Here is a 17,955-nt window from a genome sequence, read left to right as displayed (position 1 = left end):
ACATGTATATTATGATCAAGAACTAATGAATATAACCAATTCAATCAAATCATATGTAGAAATGAGAAAAAATTGTCACCTAGGAATTATAAGGTTCTGTCTGCATTCTGAATGGTTTTGAGATATTAAGCTTTAAAGTTTTTTTATTCCATATACAGTAGCGGACAGTGTGTGTAACATTTGTTTTTTAAATAAAAAATCTTAAAATGTAAAGAACTTACAAAAAACATCCCATAATGTAAATAATTTGTCATTTAATAAGAATGTCAATAACTCAGTTTTGACAATTTATTTTTATTTTTTTTACAAAAAACATAATTCTAAGGTGACGAAATGTCACACCATGTTTTCATGTGCCAATTATCATTAAAAAACTGCATATGACACCAATATAGATATAAAAAAATGTACATACTGGAAGCACATTATTTAAATATAATGCATATGAATAATCATAACTTACAAATAGGCTATGCATGCAATAAGTTGAGCTTTCAAAGTGCTGACGAGAAATCCTACATATCGGGATGTGCTCATTAGCCAAAAAAAAAAAAAAAAAAAAAAAAAATATATATATATATATATATATATATATATATATATATATATATATATATATATATATATATATATATATATATATATATATATAATGAATAAAGTGACTTTAAAAAATCTTTAAAAGCTTGCTTTAAAATCTGCATTAAATTGTATTGTGATTATGCTGATGTTTAAGAAACATTTAATGTTTAAAAAGAATATAAAGTTTTTGAGATGTAACGTTCAGTATTGTTAGTTTTTAAGATATCTATAAGCGAGTGTGCTCCAAAGCAGTGACAAAATTTGCATTTAAAAACCTGATATAAACACCCAAAGCTTGCGGTAGGTCTAAAATGGATCAACGATTTATTTAACGCCTCTTCATACTTCAGTTTTGCACCAAATCTTGACCAAATCAATGATCAAATGCTCTCTAGTATCTGACATGTCTTCCCCCCACCCCTCAAGATGCTACTTATTTGCCTTTCATTTGATGTGCTTGAGCTCAATCACTCTCACTGGCAGAGCTGTGATAAAAACAAAATGCTATTGGCTGTTTTTTATTTTTTTTTTAAATAAGGGGCTACTTTATTTCCCACCCTCACTTCATGTTTCAGAGATTATGTGAAACATGAAACAACAAATGCAATTTTAAAGCTTTTCAGGGGACCTTTAAGTCCAAAGTAGATAAATAAAAGTATGCCTATTTTTGAAGTATGTTATTGTGTCTGAAAAATCAAAATCAAAGGTCTATTTTGCATGCGTATAAAACTTATGAATACATCATGAAAGAAAACGATTTAGTCTTGCATGGCCTTTTGTAAAATTTTGTTTTGTTTTTAAAATTACATCCTTCGTATTGGTGCGTTTATCAAAATTTGCGCAGGCTAATGCACATCATGTGTCCCAGAGACATATACGATTAAAAAAGTCAAATTCAAGAGTTTACATGGTCATTTTTGTTACTGATTAAGTTTACAAAAGGAACAAAAACTACCCCTTCCAATCAAATTGATATTTAATTCAGATCAAGCTCAATCTGATTGATTTATGATGTTGTATGATGTTTATTGAAAAAGTCTTTTCAATCCGATAACGAAGAGATTATTTGGATGCATAGTGTAATATAAACATAGCCCCTGTGTCACATGGAACACACACAAAAAAGGTACTCCTGTTAGGTATATAAGTAAAGTAAACTGAAGAAAATACAACATAAAGAGTGCATACTGATAAGAAAAAAAAATCAACTTCGGCTTTATTATGTAGAACAGTCTCCGATCAGAACAGATGTGCTCTTTGAAAATATGGCCTAAAAGAACAATCAGTGCCCTAAATATGAATGACTTTTCCTTTCTGTCTATAAATGTGCAGATACTATACATACAGGAACTTAAAAGGGAACTTTGCATTAGCAGGTAGGTGGGTAATCATTGTCTAAGCATGAGCCTGCCAATCTCTTTTCCTTTGTAAATATTGCAAAAGCGTCTTTTATTGTAGTCTGATAATAGCTGTTACTGTGTCAACCCAGCAAAACTCATTTTTAACTATATTACAAATTTAGGCCATAGAGAGGCAAAGGAGAAACACATCAAAACCACTGATATTGTGCGGTCTGTTAGAAGGATTTTGGGAATATCACATCTCAATCACTGTCCGAATGCTATAAAAAAAGAAAGAGAGAGAGAAATCAAGTTACATAAAAGTTTAATAATACATTTTGCACTTATTGCTCAGGCTTTTTATTATTTGATTTAAATTGTATTATGAATGATGACATGGTTTTTATCATAGATTTATCTGTAACACTTTACAATACACCACATGGAGAGTTAATGATAACTGTTTATAACTTACAATACATTACAGTATTTATTCATCTTTATTTATATTAAATTAAAAAACACAATGTTACTTCATTTATGTTAACTCAAAGTGCATTAAAATGAACCATGTGTCCCATATTATAAAGGTTTATCGATTTATCACTTAAAGTTGGCATGAAATGAAATATCCCACAATAAACAAAAGTATTTTGAATGCTTCATTAGTGTATCTTGCAATTTCTTTATCTTGTCATATTAATTCTTCAATCATTTAGTCAACATATACACTCCCTGGCCACTTTATTAGGTACACCTTACTTGTACTGGGTTGGACCACCTTTTTGCCTTCAGAACACCTTTTGATCCTTCGATTCAACAAGGTACTGGAAATATTCCTAAGAGATTTTTGTCCATATTGACATAATAGCATCCTGCAGTTGCTGCAGGTTTGTTGGCTGCACATCCATGATGCGAATCCCCCTTTCCACCACATCCCAAAGGTGTTCTATTGAATTGAGACCTGGTTATTGTGGAGGCCATTTGAACACAGTGAACTCATTGTCATGTTCAAGAAACTTGTCTGAGATGATTCATGCTTTATGACAGGGGTCACCAATCTTGTTCCTGGAGGTCTGGTGCCCTGCAGGGTTTAGCTCCAACTTGCCTTAACACACTTGCCTGGATGTTTCAAGTATACTAAGTGAGACCTTGATTAGCTTGTTTTGGTGTGTTTGATTAGGGTTGGAGCTAAAATCTGCAGGATACCGGACCTCCAGGAACAAGTTTGGTGATCCCTGCTTTATGACATGGCGCATTATCCTGCTGGAAGTAGCCATCAGAAGATCGGTACACTGTGGTCATAAAGGGGTGAACATGGGCAGCAGCATTACTCAGGTAGGCTGTGGCGTTGACACGATGTTCAGTAAGTACTAAAGGGGCCCAAAGGGTGCCAAGAAAATATCCCCCATACCATTACACTACCACTACCAGCCTGAACCGTTGATACAAGGCAGGATGGATCAATGCTTTTATGTTGTTGATGCCATATTCTGACCCTACCATCTGAATGTTGCAGCAGAAATCGAGACTCAGACCAGGAAACGTTTTTCCAATCTACTATTGTCCAATTTTGGTGAGCCTGTGCAAAATGTAGCCTCGGTTTCCTGTTCTTAGCTGACAAGAGTAGCACACGGTGTGATCTTTTGGTGCTGTAGCTAATCCGCCTCAAGGTTCGACGTGTTGTGTGTTCAGAGATGCTCGTCTACATACCTCGGTTGTAACGAGGGGTTATTTTTTCCCTCGGCTTTAACCAATCTGCTTATTCTCCTCTGACCTCTGGCATCAACAAGGCATTTGCGCCCACAGAACTGCCGCTCACTGGATATTTTCCTTTTTTAGACCATTCTTTGTAAATCTGGTTGTGCATGAAAAATCCCAGAAGATCAGCAGTTTCTGAAATACTCAGACCAGCCTGTCTGGCACCAACAACCATGCCATGTTCAAAGTCACTTAAATCACCTTTCTTCCACATTCTGATGCTCGGTTTGAACTGCAGCAGATCGTCTTGACCATGTCCATATCCATCAATGCATTGAGTTACTGCCATGTGATTGGCTGATTAGAAATTTGCATTAACTAGCAGTTGGACAGGTGTACCAATTAAAGTGGCCAGTTAATATACATTGGCTCTTACCAATTGACTACACGTTTCCATATATTTTAGTGAATAATTAATATTAATTACATTTTTTAACTAACCCGATGCCAGTCACAATATGAAAATGTCACTACTTGAGCACAAAACTGCAATATCATATGTACTGCAAGAAATGATAATTACTGAAAATATGAATATGGTGAACACAACAGTGTGCTATAAAATGAGTAAAAGTAAAACATTAAGGTAATGAAATCTTTTTGATATCACAATACAAATCAAGGATTTTGTTCATAAGTACAGTAGATGCATAAAAACAAACCTTTTCCCACTCATGATGAGATCAAATGCCTGGTTAATCTGATCTAGAGCCAGTCTGTGTGTCACAAACTCATCCAGGAGAATCTTTCGGCTCATATAGTCTTGAACCAGTCTGGGCACAGCTTCAACACTCTTCCAGCCTGTCAATCAAATGAGCGAGGTAATTACTTTAAAGAAGGCATTTGATGCTTGGTAATGTTTTTCTTTTCCTCTAGTGTGTAATGCATCTGTTTGTGCATGTATAAGATCTGCAAAGACAAACAGCTTGCAGTCTCACACATAAGGGATTTATTTTCCTGTACATCAGAGAACACTGATCAAGCCTAAAATGCATCGATCAAACTGTGAAACTCCAGTTTGAGTCATTTGTACAGTACAACTGTTTTCAATCGATCAACATAAATTGGACTCGAGTAATGGTAAAACAGGCACATTATTAACTATTTCTGTTTAAAAAACGGCCTGTCTAAAATAGCATCCTTGGAAACAATCTGGCAATTATGGTAAGAGGCAATACATTTCTGACGTACTGTATGCTTGTCTTGACATGCTTGGCCAATCAGAGCACTGAGATTTTTTTATGAAAGAGGGGCTTTATTGAAACCAGAATTCAATGACAGCATTTTAGACAAACTGAAAATAATGGTGCTGCAAAGAATGTTTAATATGTGAAACAAATGAGTTCATGAACATTAAATGAAGCCTTAAACTAAATTTTCTGAGATCTAAACAAAGGTTTGTGTTGCATAAACTGTAATAGAAGACAAAGCAATTTCCTAAATCCATTGATTTTCACCTTTTTTTCCCCACATAAAACTATTAACTATGAGCTTTTTGCAGTAATGTGACCAATAACTGATATGAGAAGATATGTTGCTTTTATGTTGGAGGCCTCTTTTTGTGAGCTTGTATTTCATAAAAGATAAGAGCAATCATGGGTCAAAGTGGGTGATTTATTTTCCTTTGTAAGATTAATTTGCAGCTTCTCCTAAGATCATGGGCTTTGGACACATTTATATGAGTGTAACTGGTCTTGATAATGGGTTATACTGTATAAGGACTCCAAAAAAAGCCTTTAGTTATTGAAGATGCTGTGTTCTGTGATCCTTTAATTGATACACATGGCCTCTTTAAAGGTATAGTTCACCCAAAACTAAAAATTTACTTATTAAATCCCCCTCAGGTGACTACAAACCTTTATGAGTTTCTTTATTCTGTTGAACACAAAAGAAGACATTTTGAAGTAAGCAGAAAACCTGTAACCATTGACTTCCATAGTAAGAAAATCAAATACATTGGAAGTCAATAGTTATAGGTTTCCAGCTTTCAATGGAAATGAACGAAAGTCAAACAGGTTTTGAACACGTAAAGGGTGAAGAAATGATGACAGAATTTTCAGTTTTGGTTGAACTGCCACTTTAATTTCTCACATTCACTTTTCAAACAGCATCCATAGTTGCCTTGAACCAATCTTGCCATTTACCTCCAAAATAAGTGCCCTTCAGAGTTCTTCCCAGCAGGATATCCAGTGGGGCAAGAGAAAGTTCCTCCACCTCAATCCAGCCCACAATCACGCAGACTCCCCCTGCAGGACTGCATGCTTCCACAGCTGCCCGCTGCTCAATGGAAAACAATCAATGATTTTCTTCTACTTGACAATGTGACAGCTCTACTAAACTTGCATAACTTACCATAACCGCCACATCGCCGACACACTCAAGAGCATAATCAACGCCACCATTGGTCAGCTCCCTCAGCACCTCTTGAATGGATTTACTGTGGTCTTTGGGGTTCACAAACTCAGTCGCTCCAAATGTCTTACCGATCTCAAACTTGTCTGAATTGATGTCAACAGCGATGATTCTGGAGGCACCGGCAGCTTTGCAGCCCATGACAGCTGCCAGTCCCACAGCTCCCAAACCAAACACTGCACATGTGGAGCCAGATTCCACCTGGGAAAGACAAAGCCAAACAATATCACACATGATACAAGATCTGCTACTGGATAATAGGATGTTCTTTTTTTTGTCTTTTTGTCATTATGCCAATTGAAATCACACATCATACACACTTTGCCTGTGTTCACTGCTGCCCCATATCCTGTAGAAACTCCACAGCCCAGCAAACACACTCTGTCCAGTGGAGCGTCTGGGTGAATCTTGGTCACATTGTCCTCTGGCACAACCGTATATTCAGAGAAAGTGCTGATACCAATAAACTGATGAACCTGCTGATTCTTACAGGTGATCCTGCTGGTGCCATCAGCAAGAACACCTTGTTGAGTTTTCTCCCTGAAAGGCAGAGGAAATACTAATGGATGTCATGCATAGAAAAATGATAATTCAGAGTTGCTAAATAACATCATGACTGATTAACTAATAGAAAATGCATAGTCACATAAACACAGAAATGACATTGAATCATTATAAATATTCATACTAGTTCTAATTAACAGCAGTTAGTCTCTATTCAAAATTAAATGTAAAAAAAAACTAACTCTTAAGCAGGTCGCACACCAGAAGCGCCGCTTGGCGCCGCGACACAGCGCGCACATGACAGTTTAAAGTATCACACACCAAACGCGCACATTCGAAGGATATTTAACATGAAACTAATCAGATGGCGCTCTGTGGCGCGGCACATTCGAAGGATATTTAACATGAAACTAATCAGATGGCGCTCTGTGGCGCGGCTGAAAAATGAACTGCGTCCTGAGCCGTCGCCGGACGCCGCCGACAGCCGCCGACTTGCGGTGCCGGTGTGTTTATCCTGATAGAAACCTATGTTTAGAATTCTAAAATACATGGCGCTGCGTGGCGCTGCGCGCCGCCGAGCGGCGCTTCTGGTGTGCGACCTGCTTTAGACAAGTGCTTTTTAATTTATTCATTTTTTATTCTAACCAGTTTTTGGTGCAGAGGTTGGTCTTTGGACTCTGACAGCGTTCACATTGTCCACACTGTGGCAGGAACAGAGGAATCGCTTTATCTCCTTCAGATGGAGATATTTGTAATTAATGCAGGTCACATACTGGATTTTTCACATATTAATATGAATCATGGAAGCAAAGAACGGCGAAAAGATGAAAAAGACATTTCAAGCATCAAAACAACAAAAGTTTAACACATATTTTAAGCTTATATAAGAATGTTTAAATGCATTTTTATGAGGAAAAAAATAATGACTATTTAAAAAAAATATATGTATTTTTTATTTATTTAAACAGTAAAATAAGAAATGTATTTTCATACACTATTTTCAAAATTTCTAAATTTAAAATATATTTTTTATATATTTTTTTAAGTACAGATCAGCATGCCAAAAATATTTTTAAGAATCACTTTTTGTCAGTTTAATTAGTTGCAGACACCAAAATGGGCCGTACATTTTATGAAAACATATACAATTAAATAAATAATTTTTATTCTGTAAGTAACTTAAGTCTGTAATCTGTTTTTATTTAAATGTAAACTCGTCATCTGAAGTTGTTTATATTAGAAGTTGGCTTTTACCTATAGACACCTTTGTGACACCTGGACCAACACTCTCCACCACTCCTGCCCCTTCGTGCCCCAAGACCAAAGGAAACGGCCGTGGCTTCATTTTAGCAATATCATACAGGTAAGCCCAATCTGAGTGACAGACTCCAGATGCTACAATCTTTATAAAAGTTAATAAAAAAACAGTCATTGCCAGATGAAATAAAAAAATACTACATCAATTAAATCACAATAAAATAATAATAATTAGATCATTTAAAAGCTTATAGCTCATAACCACATACTTCTGGCTTAAGTTGTTTTTAGATAAAAGCAAGTCTAAATTTACACTGTACCCAATCTAGCATGACAATTACAATGTAACAGATTTACCTTGATCCGTACTTCATGTGCCTTGGGAGGGGCGACCTCTACTTTCTCAATGGATAGTGGTTTTCCTGGTTCCCAAGCCACTGCTGCCTTACACTTGATCACCTTAAAAAACAATCAGAACATTTGGAGCTAGGCACTTGACAGTTTCAGGTGTTTTAAAAGTACTTTTTTTTTTACTGTTTTACTGTAAATGATAAAATCTCAATTTTGTTACTGGCATTGATTACATAATATTACTTCCGATAATATTTTTGTCAGAAAACCAGTAGTCACAGGCCCATAGTCAGACTGATAAAAGAAATGGTTCTATTTTCTCCAAAAAGTGGACCTTTTTGCAGTTATTCATCTCATTTTCTGTTTAAGTATGAGATTTAAATACTGAATTTAGGTTCAGTGGGTTACATTTAGGTTACATTTTAAACATTAATTTTAGCTTAATTAGCTTGATGGATGGCCATCATAACCACACTTTTAGATTATTTAGAATAAAAGTTTAGAAATGTTAAATTTAGAATACATTTTTTTTGTCTATTTAAAAACAATACGGCAGTGAAAGATGACTTCACTTTACATCAGATGTTTTCTTGACACCTGGAAGTTGGACTCTTGAAAAATAATCATTTGCATTGACCAAAACTGATTAACTACGTGACACTAGGATTCCGCTTGGTCTTAAAGACTTTTTAGATGGGTTATACTATTTATGATGGCATAGCAGTCAAAAAAGTACAAACGAGCTCATGTATGGAACAAATTCTGGACTTTTGTCAGAGAGGGGTGGGTCTTCTGAACCACCCAAATGCTCCCTCTCTAGGGGCCTGAGTCAAGTTTTTTTTTTTTTCATACAATAACACATTTGCTCTATTAGATAGAAAAAAAAGTTAATATATGTTCAAAATAATACAAAAATAAGAAAGAAATGTTTCCTGAGAACCACCTTAGTTTATTTTTATAGATCTAAATGATCATTCAGTTGTATAAACTGTAGTAATCTTTCCTAATAATATACTGTTGTTTCAGATAAAATTAATGCAACCTTGCTTAACCATCAGAGATTATTTTAAAATCATCTAAATCTTAATGATTCCAAACTTTTGCAGGGTATACTACTACTACATAAACTACAATAATTGTTATAATAATATATGAATGCCCTTACCTTACCCTCAGTTTCCATAGCAACCATACACTTTACAGTGAATCTTTCTACTAACGTTAGTGCTGAAACAAAACAGAAATATTGGTGTCAAGGTCATAATTATACAGCAACGTTACATAAAAAAATATTGACGTTATCCCAGTCAGAAATGTTTACTGTATACTAGTGTGCTACTAATATCTTGTCATTTACAATTCTGCATATTAAAGCCAATCTAACATTCGAAGAGACATTACGTACGGACTATTAACCAGCTGTCTACTGTTTTTAATCTAGGTTCAGAAGAGCGCTTTTGTTGTTGATATTTCTTTCCTACTCTTCTATATTCAGAATTTGGGATGCTGGCCAAGCGTCATCTGATTGGCTAACAGTCATTCTTCTGCGCAGCGGAATCAAAACAAATCGGAACGTGACCGCCATCTTATGGAAGACTCTGGATGCTACGGTCAATCTGAAAAGCAACACTAATTACTGACACCTGCTTTTCAAACCTGACTGCTTTGCCTCTACAACAAATGTAGTGTTTATCCGCGAGTATAAGACACTGAGATGGCTTTTCTGGCTGTAATTGTGCTTTTGCTTGTAAGGAGCTGTTGCACATTGGCAGTTGAAGGTAAAAGAAGCATGAACTTAACGTACTCATCTAAATTAAATACTTGACTGACAGCACTAAGGTGTGAACTTGGAAGTTGTCATAGCCTCACTGTTGTAGATAGTTAATATTATGCACTTAATGCTAATTGAATGTATTTTAGCAGAAATGCTACACATGTTAGCACTGGTTTTGTTTTATAGAGCCTTCTGGTGATGATGCTGCGTTGCCCTACAATAAAGTGCAGAACAGTGCAGAAACCACCTATGGCTATGTGACCTGTGCGTTTGCAGTGCTGTTGTATGGAAGCTATTTTGTTCCTATGAAAAGAATAGAGACCGGCGATGGTAAAGTCATTAACTGTACTATTTTATCCTTCAAGCCATTACTTTTGACTCAAAACGTGTTGTCTTTCCAGGAATGTTTTTCCAGTGGATTTGCGCTTCGGGTATATGGTTTGTTGGACTGGTTGTTGACACACTGTTTCACCCATCCAAAGCTCATCCAGCTGCTATGCTTGGAGGAGCACTTTGGGCCACAGGTAAGCTTATTAAAATCCTTTAAGTTATAAAGATGTTATTTATGTAAGTTTTTCTTCTCAGGACATGTAAGCGCTGTCCCAGTAGTTAAGTTTATTGGACTTGGACTTGGGATTTTGCTTTGGGGATCCAGTGCATTGCTAATTGGATGGGCAAGCTCAAGGTAAACTGTCTCAATGTTTTGACACAAGGTGTTTAAACTGGGATGTGTTGAATTTCTTGGTGTAAGGATGCATTTATATTGTGGTTCAGGCTAGTTCACAAGATTTGAGCAGTGACACAAGCATTTAGAGCAGAGGTGGCCAAAGATGGCCTATTCTGGCCATCCTATTTGAAAGGGAAAATGATGGGGAGTTGGTTGGGGGTGAATACTTTTGACAGACTGTCATTTCAAATTGAATATAACATTTTGTTTAATTGAGGACCTACAAAATTCAACAAAAATTAAATGTTACATTTAAATGAAAATTTACATCTAATAAAATGTAAAAACTGTGACTTGACATGTACAAGACACGGGTGAGCAAATCAAGGCAAAGGCAGGACCAGCTCGACTAGTGTATTGAGCATTGAACTCCATTATGTTATAAATGGGATTTTTAAAATGTTTTTACTATGTTTCTTACAAAGCATAAAAATGATGCTGCATAATTATTTAATATGTTTTAAAGCTAGTTATTTTTAAATAATATTCAAATAAATTTGAAATTACCCATGGCAAATTTATGGTTTGGTTTATTTAACTTGGAACCACTGCCCTCAATCAAGTTTGGTTTTTGGCCCTTTATGAGAAAAAGTTTGGGCACCCCTTTATCTAGAGAATAGGTTGAGCCGTTTAAAATGTGGCAGTAAGTAGTAAATGTAATTTTGACATCAGTTTAGTTTTTTTAAATGTTATTTTTAGAATCTTAAGAAAATTTTAATTTAGCTCATACTTTAGTCATACTTTTTCTTAGGAGTATTTTCTTTATTGGTTAAATTATATATATATAATTTAAATCTGAAAAATATACTCCAAATATATCTACAAAAATAAGCGCAGCAGGTATCCACAATATATACGAGTTTGCTTTTTTACAAAGTCGATGCAAGTGTTGCATCGACTTCGTAAAAAAGCAAACTTGTATATATTGTGGATACCTGCTGCGCTTATTTTTGTAGATATATTTGGAGTATATTTTTCAGATTTACTTCCTGTTTGTTGTTTCTTTGGTACTTTTTGGATTTTTGTTTTATTTTGCATTTGTATATACCTTCAGAGTTTTTGGCAGTGTAAATAAACTCTTTTGCACGACACTGCGAGTAAGCCATCATTTTTGATCCCGCTCAAACTCTCATTTCTCACCCTGAAGATGAGCTGGTGGGCACATTTTCATCGCATTGTGGTTGCCCTTTTTCAAAATATTAAAGTATTAATAGATAAATTTATTTGTTATTATTATTTATTAAAGTCTCATTCAAGTCATTTATTTCAAGGTTTGGCTGGTTTGGACTGCATCCAGAAGAAGTATCAAAGCCTTTGCTCAATTACTGTGGTGCTGGTCTTTGTCTTCTAAGGTACTGGGAAATTTGTATATTTTTCAATTATTTTTATTTATTATTATGCATTTATGTGTGCAATTGTAAACACTAAGAATTATTCTTAAATTTATCAGTCAATTTTCGGTTTGACCAATTTGGGTCATGGCTAATGTAGCAAATATGGGCCAATATGTGAGATCATGGTTTGCATGCGAGCAGAAGAAAAATCTAAAATGCTTATAGAAAGGCAAACAAAATTCAAGACATGGCAAAATATATAGAGAAAAACCAAGGGTAGCTAAACATGGGGGGAATAGTGTAAGGATAACATGCACTTTTTCATGATGGAGGATGTAAAACCTTTGCATTTACAGTTTTTAGTTTTGTATTTCTGTTAAGTGACACTGGTAGTGCAGTCTGAAGTACTACTTTTTTATAAGCAATATTCAAGTGCTGGATTGTAACAAAATGCTGTGGGAAGCCTTTTACTAACTCCATCTTGAAAATGTTTCTAGTTCACTTATGAGTTACGCCTCATGAAGTTCCTTTGAGATCAAAGTTCGGCTGTCCTACTGGCCTAAAAGTTCCTGTGAAATTGAAAATGCAATATACTGTGTAAGGCTGGATAAATCTTCTCCTAAGACCTGAAGTCGCATTGTATTGGAGCCACAGTTCCATTTGATTTTATGGAATAAAAATATCCTTATCTTTTATTTATTGTGTAAGGTCAGCTTTTATGTAACACGATCGCGTCCTTGTTTTAGTGCCATCATATTCTTCTTTGTGAAAAGTGATGGTCATCAACGCACGTCCACTGAATTTATGCCTCTGTTGATTGATGATAGGGTAAGTTTAAGGCTTTTTTTTAGGTTAAGAATAAAATTTTCTTGGATACACAAATAGTTGCAGTGTGTGAGTGTGCGCGCATTTACACATGTATGTCTTTAGAGGCTAGATCCAGACAGCATAAGTCCCAGTGATTCATGGGTGGACACAATTTCCCCGAAGAGCAAGAGAGTGTTGTAAGTAACTTTTTGGCCAATTTCCATTTTACAGACATTTCTCTAGTTGTTCATGAATGCTGCACTGGAAAGTCTGAGTTTGAAGGCTTTTCTTCTGTGCTATTGCTTTCTCCATTCTGGAAATATATAGCAAGAGTTGTGAAATGTGGCATACAAATAGAGATCAGTCTGCATGTTAACCACAGAAAATGTGTAGTCTCTAAACCAATCCATCCAGTGCCAACAACTGTCAAGTTGCACAAGTTGTATTTGTATCACTTTTGAACTGTAAGGAATGTGAATAGTGTTTTTCTTTTACTTAAAGCGATTTCATTGCATTTTTTTGCATCTTCAAACTCTTATTAAAGCAGATAATCTTAAACATTAAATTTCTCTTGAATAGCATGCAAACAAATGCTAAAGTGGATGTAAAGTTATATCTCTGCGATGCTTGAGTGCATTCAGACTGAACTTGGTGTGTGTTTTGACAACCATGTCGTGAAGGAACCACACTGTAAGGAACTTTTTTGGCAGTGCCACCTAGTGGTCAATGTTTTTTTTTTTCTAATAACTTCCAGTCAAACAATCAGTATAACACTCCTCACACTTCAGCCTCAACAAATTTCCTGAAAAGGTCAAGGTGCTCCAGGATTGGCCAGCCCAGTCACCAGACATAAACATTACTGAGCATGTCTGATTTAAGATGGAGGAGGCATTAAAGATGAATCCAAAGAATCACCATGACTTTTCCTTTGCCTTTATTTTCATTACTATACATCAGGGGTGACCAACCCTGCTCCTGGAGATCTACTGTCCAGGAGATTTCAGTTGCAACCCAAATCAAACACACCTGCCTGTAATTATCCAGAGCTGTTCAGGTCCTGATTAATTGGTTTAGGTGTGTTTCATCAGGGTTGGAGCTGAACTCAACAGGAAGGTAGATCTCTAGGAGCAGGGTTGGTCACCCCTGCTGTACATTATTTCTGTTTAATGACAATAATTTTGTAATTAAACACATACTTTACTGTCTTAATTAAAAACCAAGGCATGATCATATTTTATTTTGGTAAAATAAGCGTAATCTAGAGACCTTTGCTTTCATATAAGCCATTTTTGATACCAAATGATCAACTAGAGTTTAAGTTAGTATTTGCTGCTCCTAAAACTTGGATAGACAACAAGACTTTTGTAAGATAGTGTATTATCCCAAATATTTTGCAGACTGTTCAAATACAGATAGTAATAAATAGTAAAATAAATAGTTTTTAAATGGTGACATGGACAGTGTCCTGTGTAATAATATCATACACCTTCAGTTTCTGTTTTGGTTTTATAAAAACCTCTTATCGGGAAACACCAAATATGCTTAAATATAATGTGAATTGTATTAGACTATACAGAACAGCATTCTAACAAAATCCCCATGTGATCACAACTGGAATAACCGTAAGTTGTCAACTGTGGCATAATAAAAGTGCTGCTGTTTTTGTGTCACATTGTGCTTGTATCTCATTGTTAGTTTTTTTTTTTAAATCCTATTTATTTACCTCATCTCATCCAAGTCCATTCTTTCATTTTTAGCTTATTTTTCTTTTAACCAACTGAGGCTGTGTATCTGCAATGCAATATCACAGTTTAGCATTAATCTTTATTATGATCTCACACTCACCACACCACATTTGGTAAAAGTGTCACTTGTTGGTGTTTAACTAATATTGTTTTAAAATGTTTTTATGCTTTTCATTTCTCTATTATGCTTACTCTGTGGCATTATGTTTTTTATGTATAGAAGTTTTCCAGAAAATCTGATTGTATTTCACATGTTCTCCTCTCGTTACAGTGGCTGCATCTTGGCAGTATTTTCAGGTGTCCTTTATGGCAGTGCGTTTGTGCCTGTTTTTTATATGAAATTGCACGCCACAAATAATTCAAGCATGTTCATTGGATCCAGTCAAAATGGTGCAGTATTTATATATAAATATTCGCATGCAATTGTATTACAGCCAAATGTGATGTATAGCCTGTAAAATGTTTAACATATTTTGCCATCCATTACAGAAATTGACTACTGCTTCGCCCATTACAGTGGAATTTTCCTCACAAGCACAGTGTATTTTCTCGCTTACTGTGCAGTCATGAAAAACAGGCCTCGGATCTATCCCAGAGCCATCTTACCTGGTAATTCATGCATTGCATCATCTTTATTCTAACATGGAAGAAGGATGTTGCTTTATAGTTGACTAATTTACAACATTAACAACCCTGGCAGTATTTCTTATTACCTTTCAGATGAATCGTAGAGCTGATTTTTAACTTATGTTATGACTTTCATGCAGGTTTTTCAAGTGGCCTGATGTGGGGATTGGCCACATATTCTTGGCTTATGGCAAATTACTACCTTGGTGCAGTGATCACATTCCCTATAACTAATGCTGTAAGTACAGTATGGCATAAAAAATCTTTCATGTTCTATTTAATCTTGCTTGGCTAATCGTGGATAATGACAGTGTTTTCCTTGCTTTCAGGGTTATTCCTTAGTAGCTGCTTTGTGGGGAAGTGTGGTATTTAAAGAGGTCAAGGTATCATAAAATTATTTGCATTCATGCAGTAATTTGAATTCTATTTTTACATTTATCTGAGTTTTTTTTAGTCATACACGTTTAACTTTTATTAACGTTTTGTAGTTTTTATTTTGAGCAATTTGTATTATACAGTACTATTGAAAACCATTATTAGCCGCCTTGAGTTTTTTATTTATTTATATTTTTTGCAAGTGATATTTAACAGAGCAACGATATTTTTTGCAGTATAACTGATTATATTTTCTTTCTGGAGAAAGTTTTATTTCATTTAGTTTGGCTCTAATTATAATTTTTATTAACACTGTATTTTTGTATTACAAAACACTAAGGCCAATATTAGTGGTCCCCTTAAGAAATGTATCTTTTATCTGATTGATTACAGAACAAAACACTGTTGTCCAATGATTTAACCATACAGTATAATTAACTTAGTTAAGCCTTTAAATTGCGCTAAATTAACCTAAATACTGGTATCCTGTAAAATTGCATTTGCTAACATCATAGTTAAGTTAAAATAATTCATTTCTAATAAGTTATGTTAAAGAATTTTTACATTAAACAGCACTTGGGGAAAATCTTTAAACATAATGACTATTGCACAGGAGGGCTAATAGTTTTGCCTTTAACTATAAATGACATGCATTATCTAGAGGTTTGGACAAAATAAAAAATTATACGAGTAAAGAATATAGTACTAAAGAATAAAGTTAATCAATATCTAATTAGGTCTTTCTAACCATCTGATTGATCTCCTCAGGGCATTGGAAACTTGCTGTTGTTTGCTTTGGCAACTTGTGTTGTGCTGGCAGGCTCCTTCTTAACTGCCTATTCAAAGATCTGAGCCTGGATGTTAAGTTACCACAAGGTGGCAATAGTGGATCAGGTTTTAAATTAATATTCCTGCCAAACTTTGCAGTCACTTTCTCATTACGTTTCATGAGTCTTCTGCAGTTGCTTGGTAGCCCCTGATGAATTTTGGACTTTTTTTCTGCTTTTGCATTTTAACTGCTGTCAATTAATTATATGTGTTCTGTAAGTTCATGAGGATTTCAATTAAACCATTTCCCCTTTTCTGGCTATTGAGTATAGCTTTGTGTTTGAATTTGTGATGTTTTTTTTATTATTATTTTCTTTTATTGGAGTCCCCACACTATTGAGTCTCAGCGAGTTTAATTATTAATGTTTCAATTCCTACAATAAGCCCATCAGCAGACATACTCACAAAACTTGGATGGGTATATATGGATAAACTCAGTTGGTGTCTGCATCAAATTAAATTCACAGAAGATATTGTAAATGCATGGGAAATAAATAAAATTCAAGTAAAATGTCTACATTGCTTAAATTTTTTGTGGAAAAATATAAATATTGGTGACCATCTTCTGCACTCATTCAAAATAATATATATGCAAATATGAAAATAAACTCATTCTGATCAGTACACATTAAACATGAATAAGTGATCATACTGAGTTGTTATATTTTAAATGATTGAAAGGATATTGTTAAAAAATGGATGATATCCTTTGAAGGACTGCAATGAAGTATAAATAATAACTCGAGTCTCGAGGCTTCACTGTGGTTAAAAAAAAAAGTCTCTTTATATGTAACCAAGTAATTGTTGTTCTGAATATGCCTGTTATGATTTGTGGGTATCAACTAGCTGTTACACTGAAACACATTTTATTTTAAAATAATTGTAAAAATTGTGACATTATTTTCCCTCACAATAATACAAATAATAGGGCACGTATGAAAATGTTTAATGCCCTCCTGATGTACCTAAAAGACTACATTGTACTGTTGCTTTGCCCATTTGCTGTTCTTTTTATTAAAAATCCATCAATATTGCTTTGCAGATTCACGCCAGTATTAAAGTAAAGAACATGTCAAAACAACATTGTTTACAGGCAGGTGCGCACAGGCATCTTCCTCCTGCGGGGCCTGCATCCTGAAGCCAGTTAGCTAGTTGTAGTTTTATTTGCACCATTAAATTCTGGATTTAAGAGGTCAATAAAAGTGGTTTGCTTATAGTGGTAACTTGTACTCATTGGCTAACCTACAGATTATGTTCTGGTTTAGAAATCTCAACCAGAAATTTGATTAAATAGTGCGGAGCAAAGTAATGTGTTATAATAAAAACTTTTTACTTGACACACACCATGTAAATCTGCCAAATCATATTTCACAACTTTCAAGAGTTTTCTTCAATAATAGTTTGCTGGGTTTTGAGGGACCAAACTCTTTGTAAAGCTATATATGTTTAGTCTCTGTGGAGATTTACTTCAAGTGACCAACTACTTGCCTAGCAATTCCATGGATGTGCTTAAACTGGGATGTTTTTAACA

The 17,955-nt window shown here is 34.9% G+C and overlaps 2 protein-coding genes across 5 annotated transcripts; one reads left to right on the top strand and one right to left on the bottom strand.

Moving 5' to 3' along the window:
* Positions 1-1,770: 1,770 nt before the first annotated feature.
* On the bottom strand, positions 1,771-9,766 carry adh5l (alcohol dehydrogenase 5-like). Of its 4 annotated transcripts, none has more exon segments than NM_200455.3 (10): positions 1,771-2,203; positions 4,346-4,484; positions 5,828-5,960; positions 6,036-6,296; positions 6,416-6,635; positions 7,245-7,332; positions 7,854-8,001; positions 8,214-8,315; positions 9,373-9,434; positions 9,613-9,761. In NM_200455.3, coding segments are annotated over 9 exon segments (1,134 nt in total). In that variant the 5' UTR covers positions 9,391-9,434; positions 9,613-9,761; the 3' UTR covers positions 1,771-2,178.
* Positions 9,767-9,854: 88 nt separating this feature from the next.
* tmem144b (transmembrane protein 144b) lies at positions 9,855-16,684 on the top strand. Its single transcript, NM_001005983.1, is given in 12 exon segments — positions 9,855-9,985; positions 10,168-10,311; positions 10,383-10,505; positions 10,567-10,666; positions 11,980-12,060; positions 12,789-12,870; positions 12,973-13,046; positions 14,866-14,984; positions 15,084-15,203; positions 15,362-15,459; positions 15,551-15,604; positions 16,365-16,684. Coding segments are annotated over 12 exon segments (1,143 nt in total). The 5' UTR covers positions 9,855-9,921; the 3' UTR covers positions 16,449-16,684.
* The last annotated feature ends 1,271 nt before the right edge of the window (positions 16,685-17,955 follow it).

Source organism: Danio rerio, chromosome 14 (assembly GCF_052040795.2).
Source record: "Danio rerio strain M-AB ecotype USA chromosome 14, GRCz13ab, whole genome shotgun sequence".
NCBI classification, from domain to species: Eukaryota; Metazoa; Chordata; class Actinopteri; order Cypriniformes; family Danionidae; genus Danio; species Danio rerio.
The sequence above is the reverse complement of the archived record's forward strand: the minus strand, read 5'-3'. Positions and strand labels throughout refer to the sequence as shown.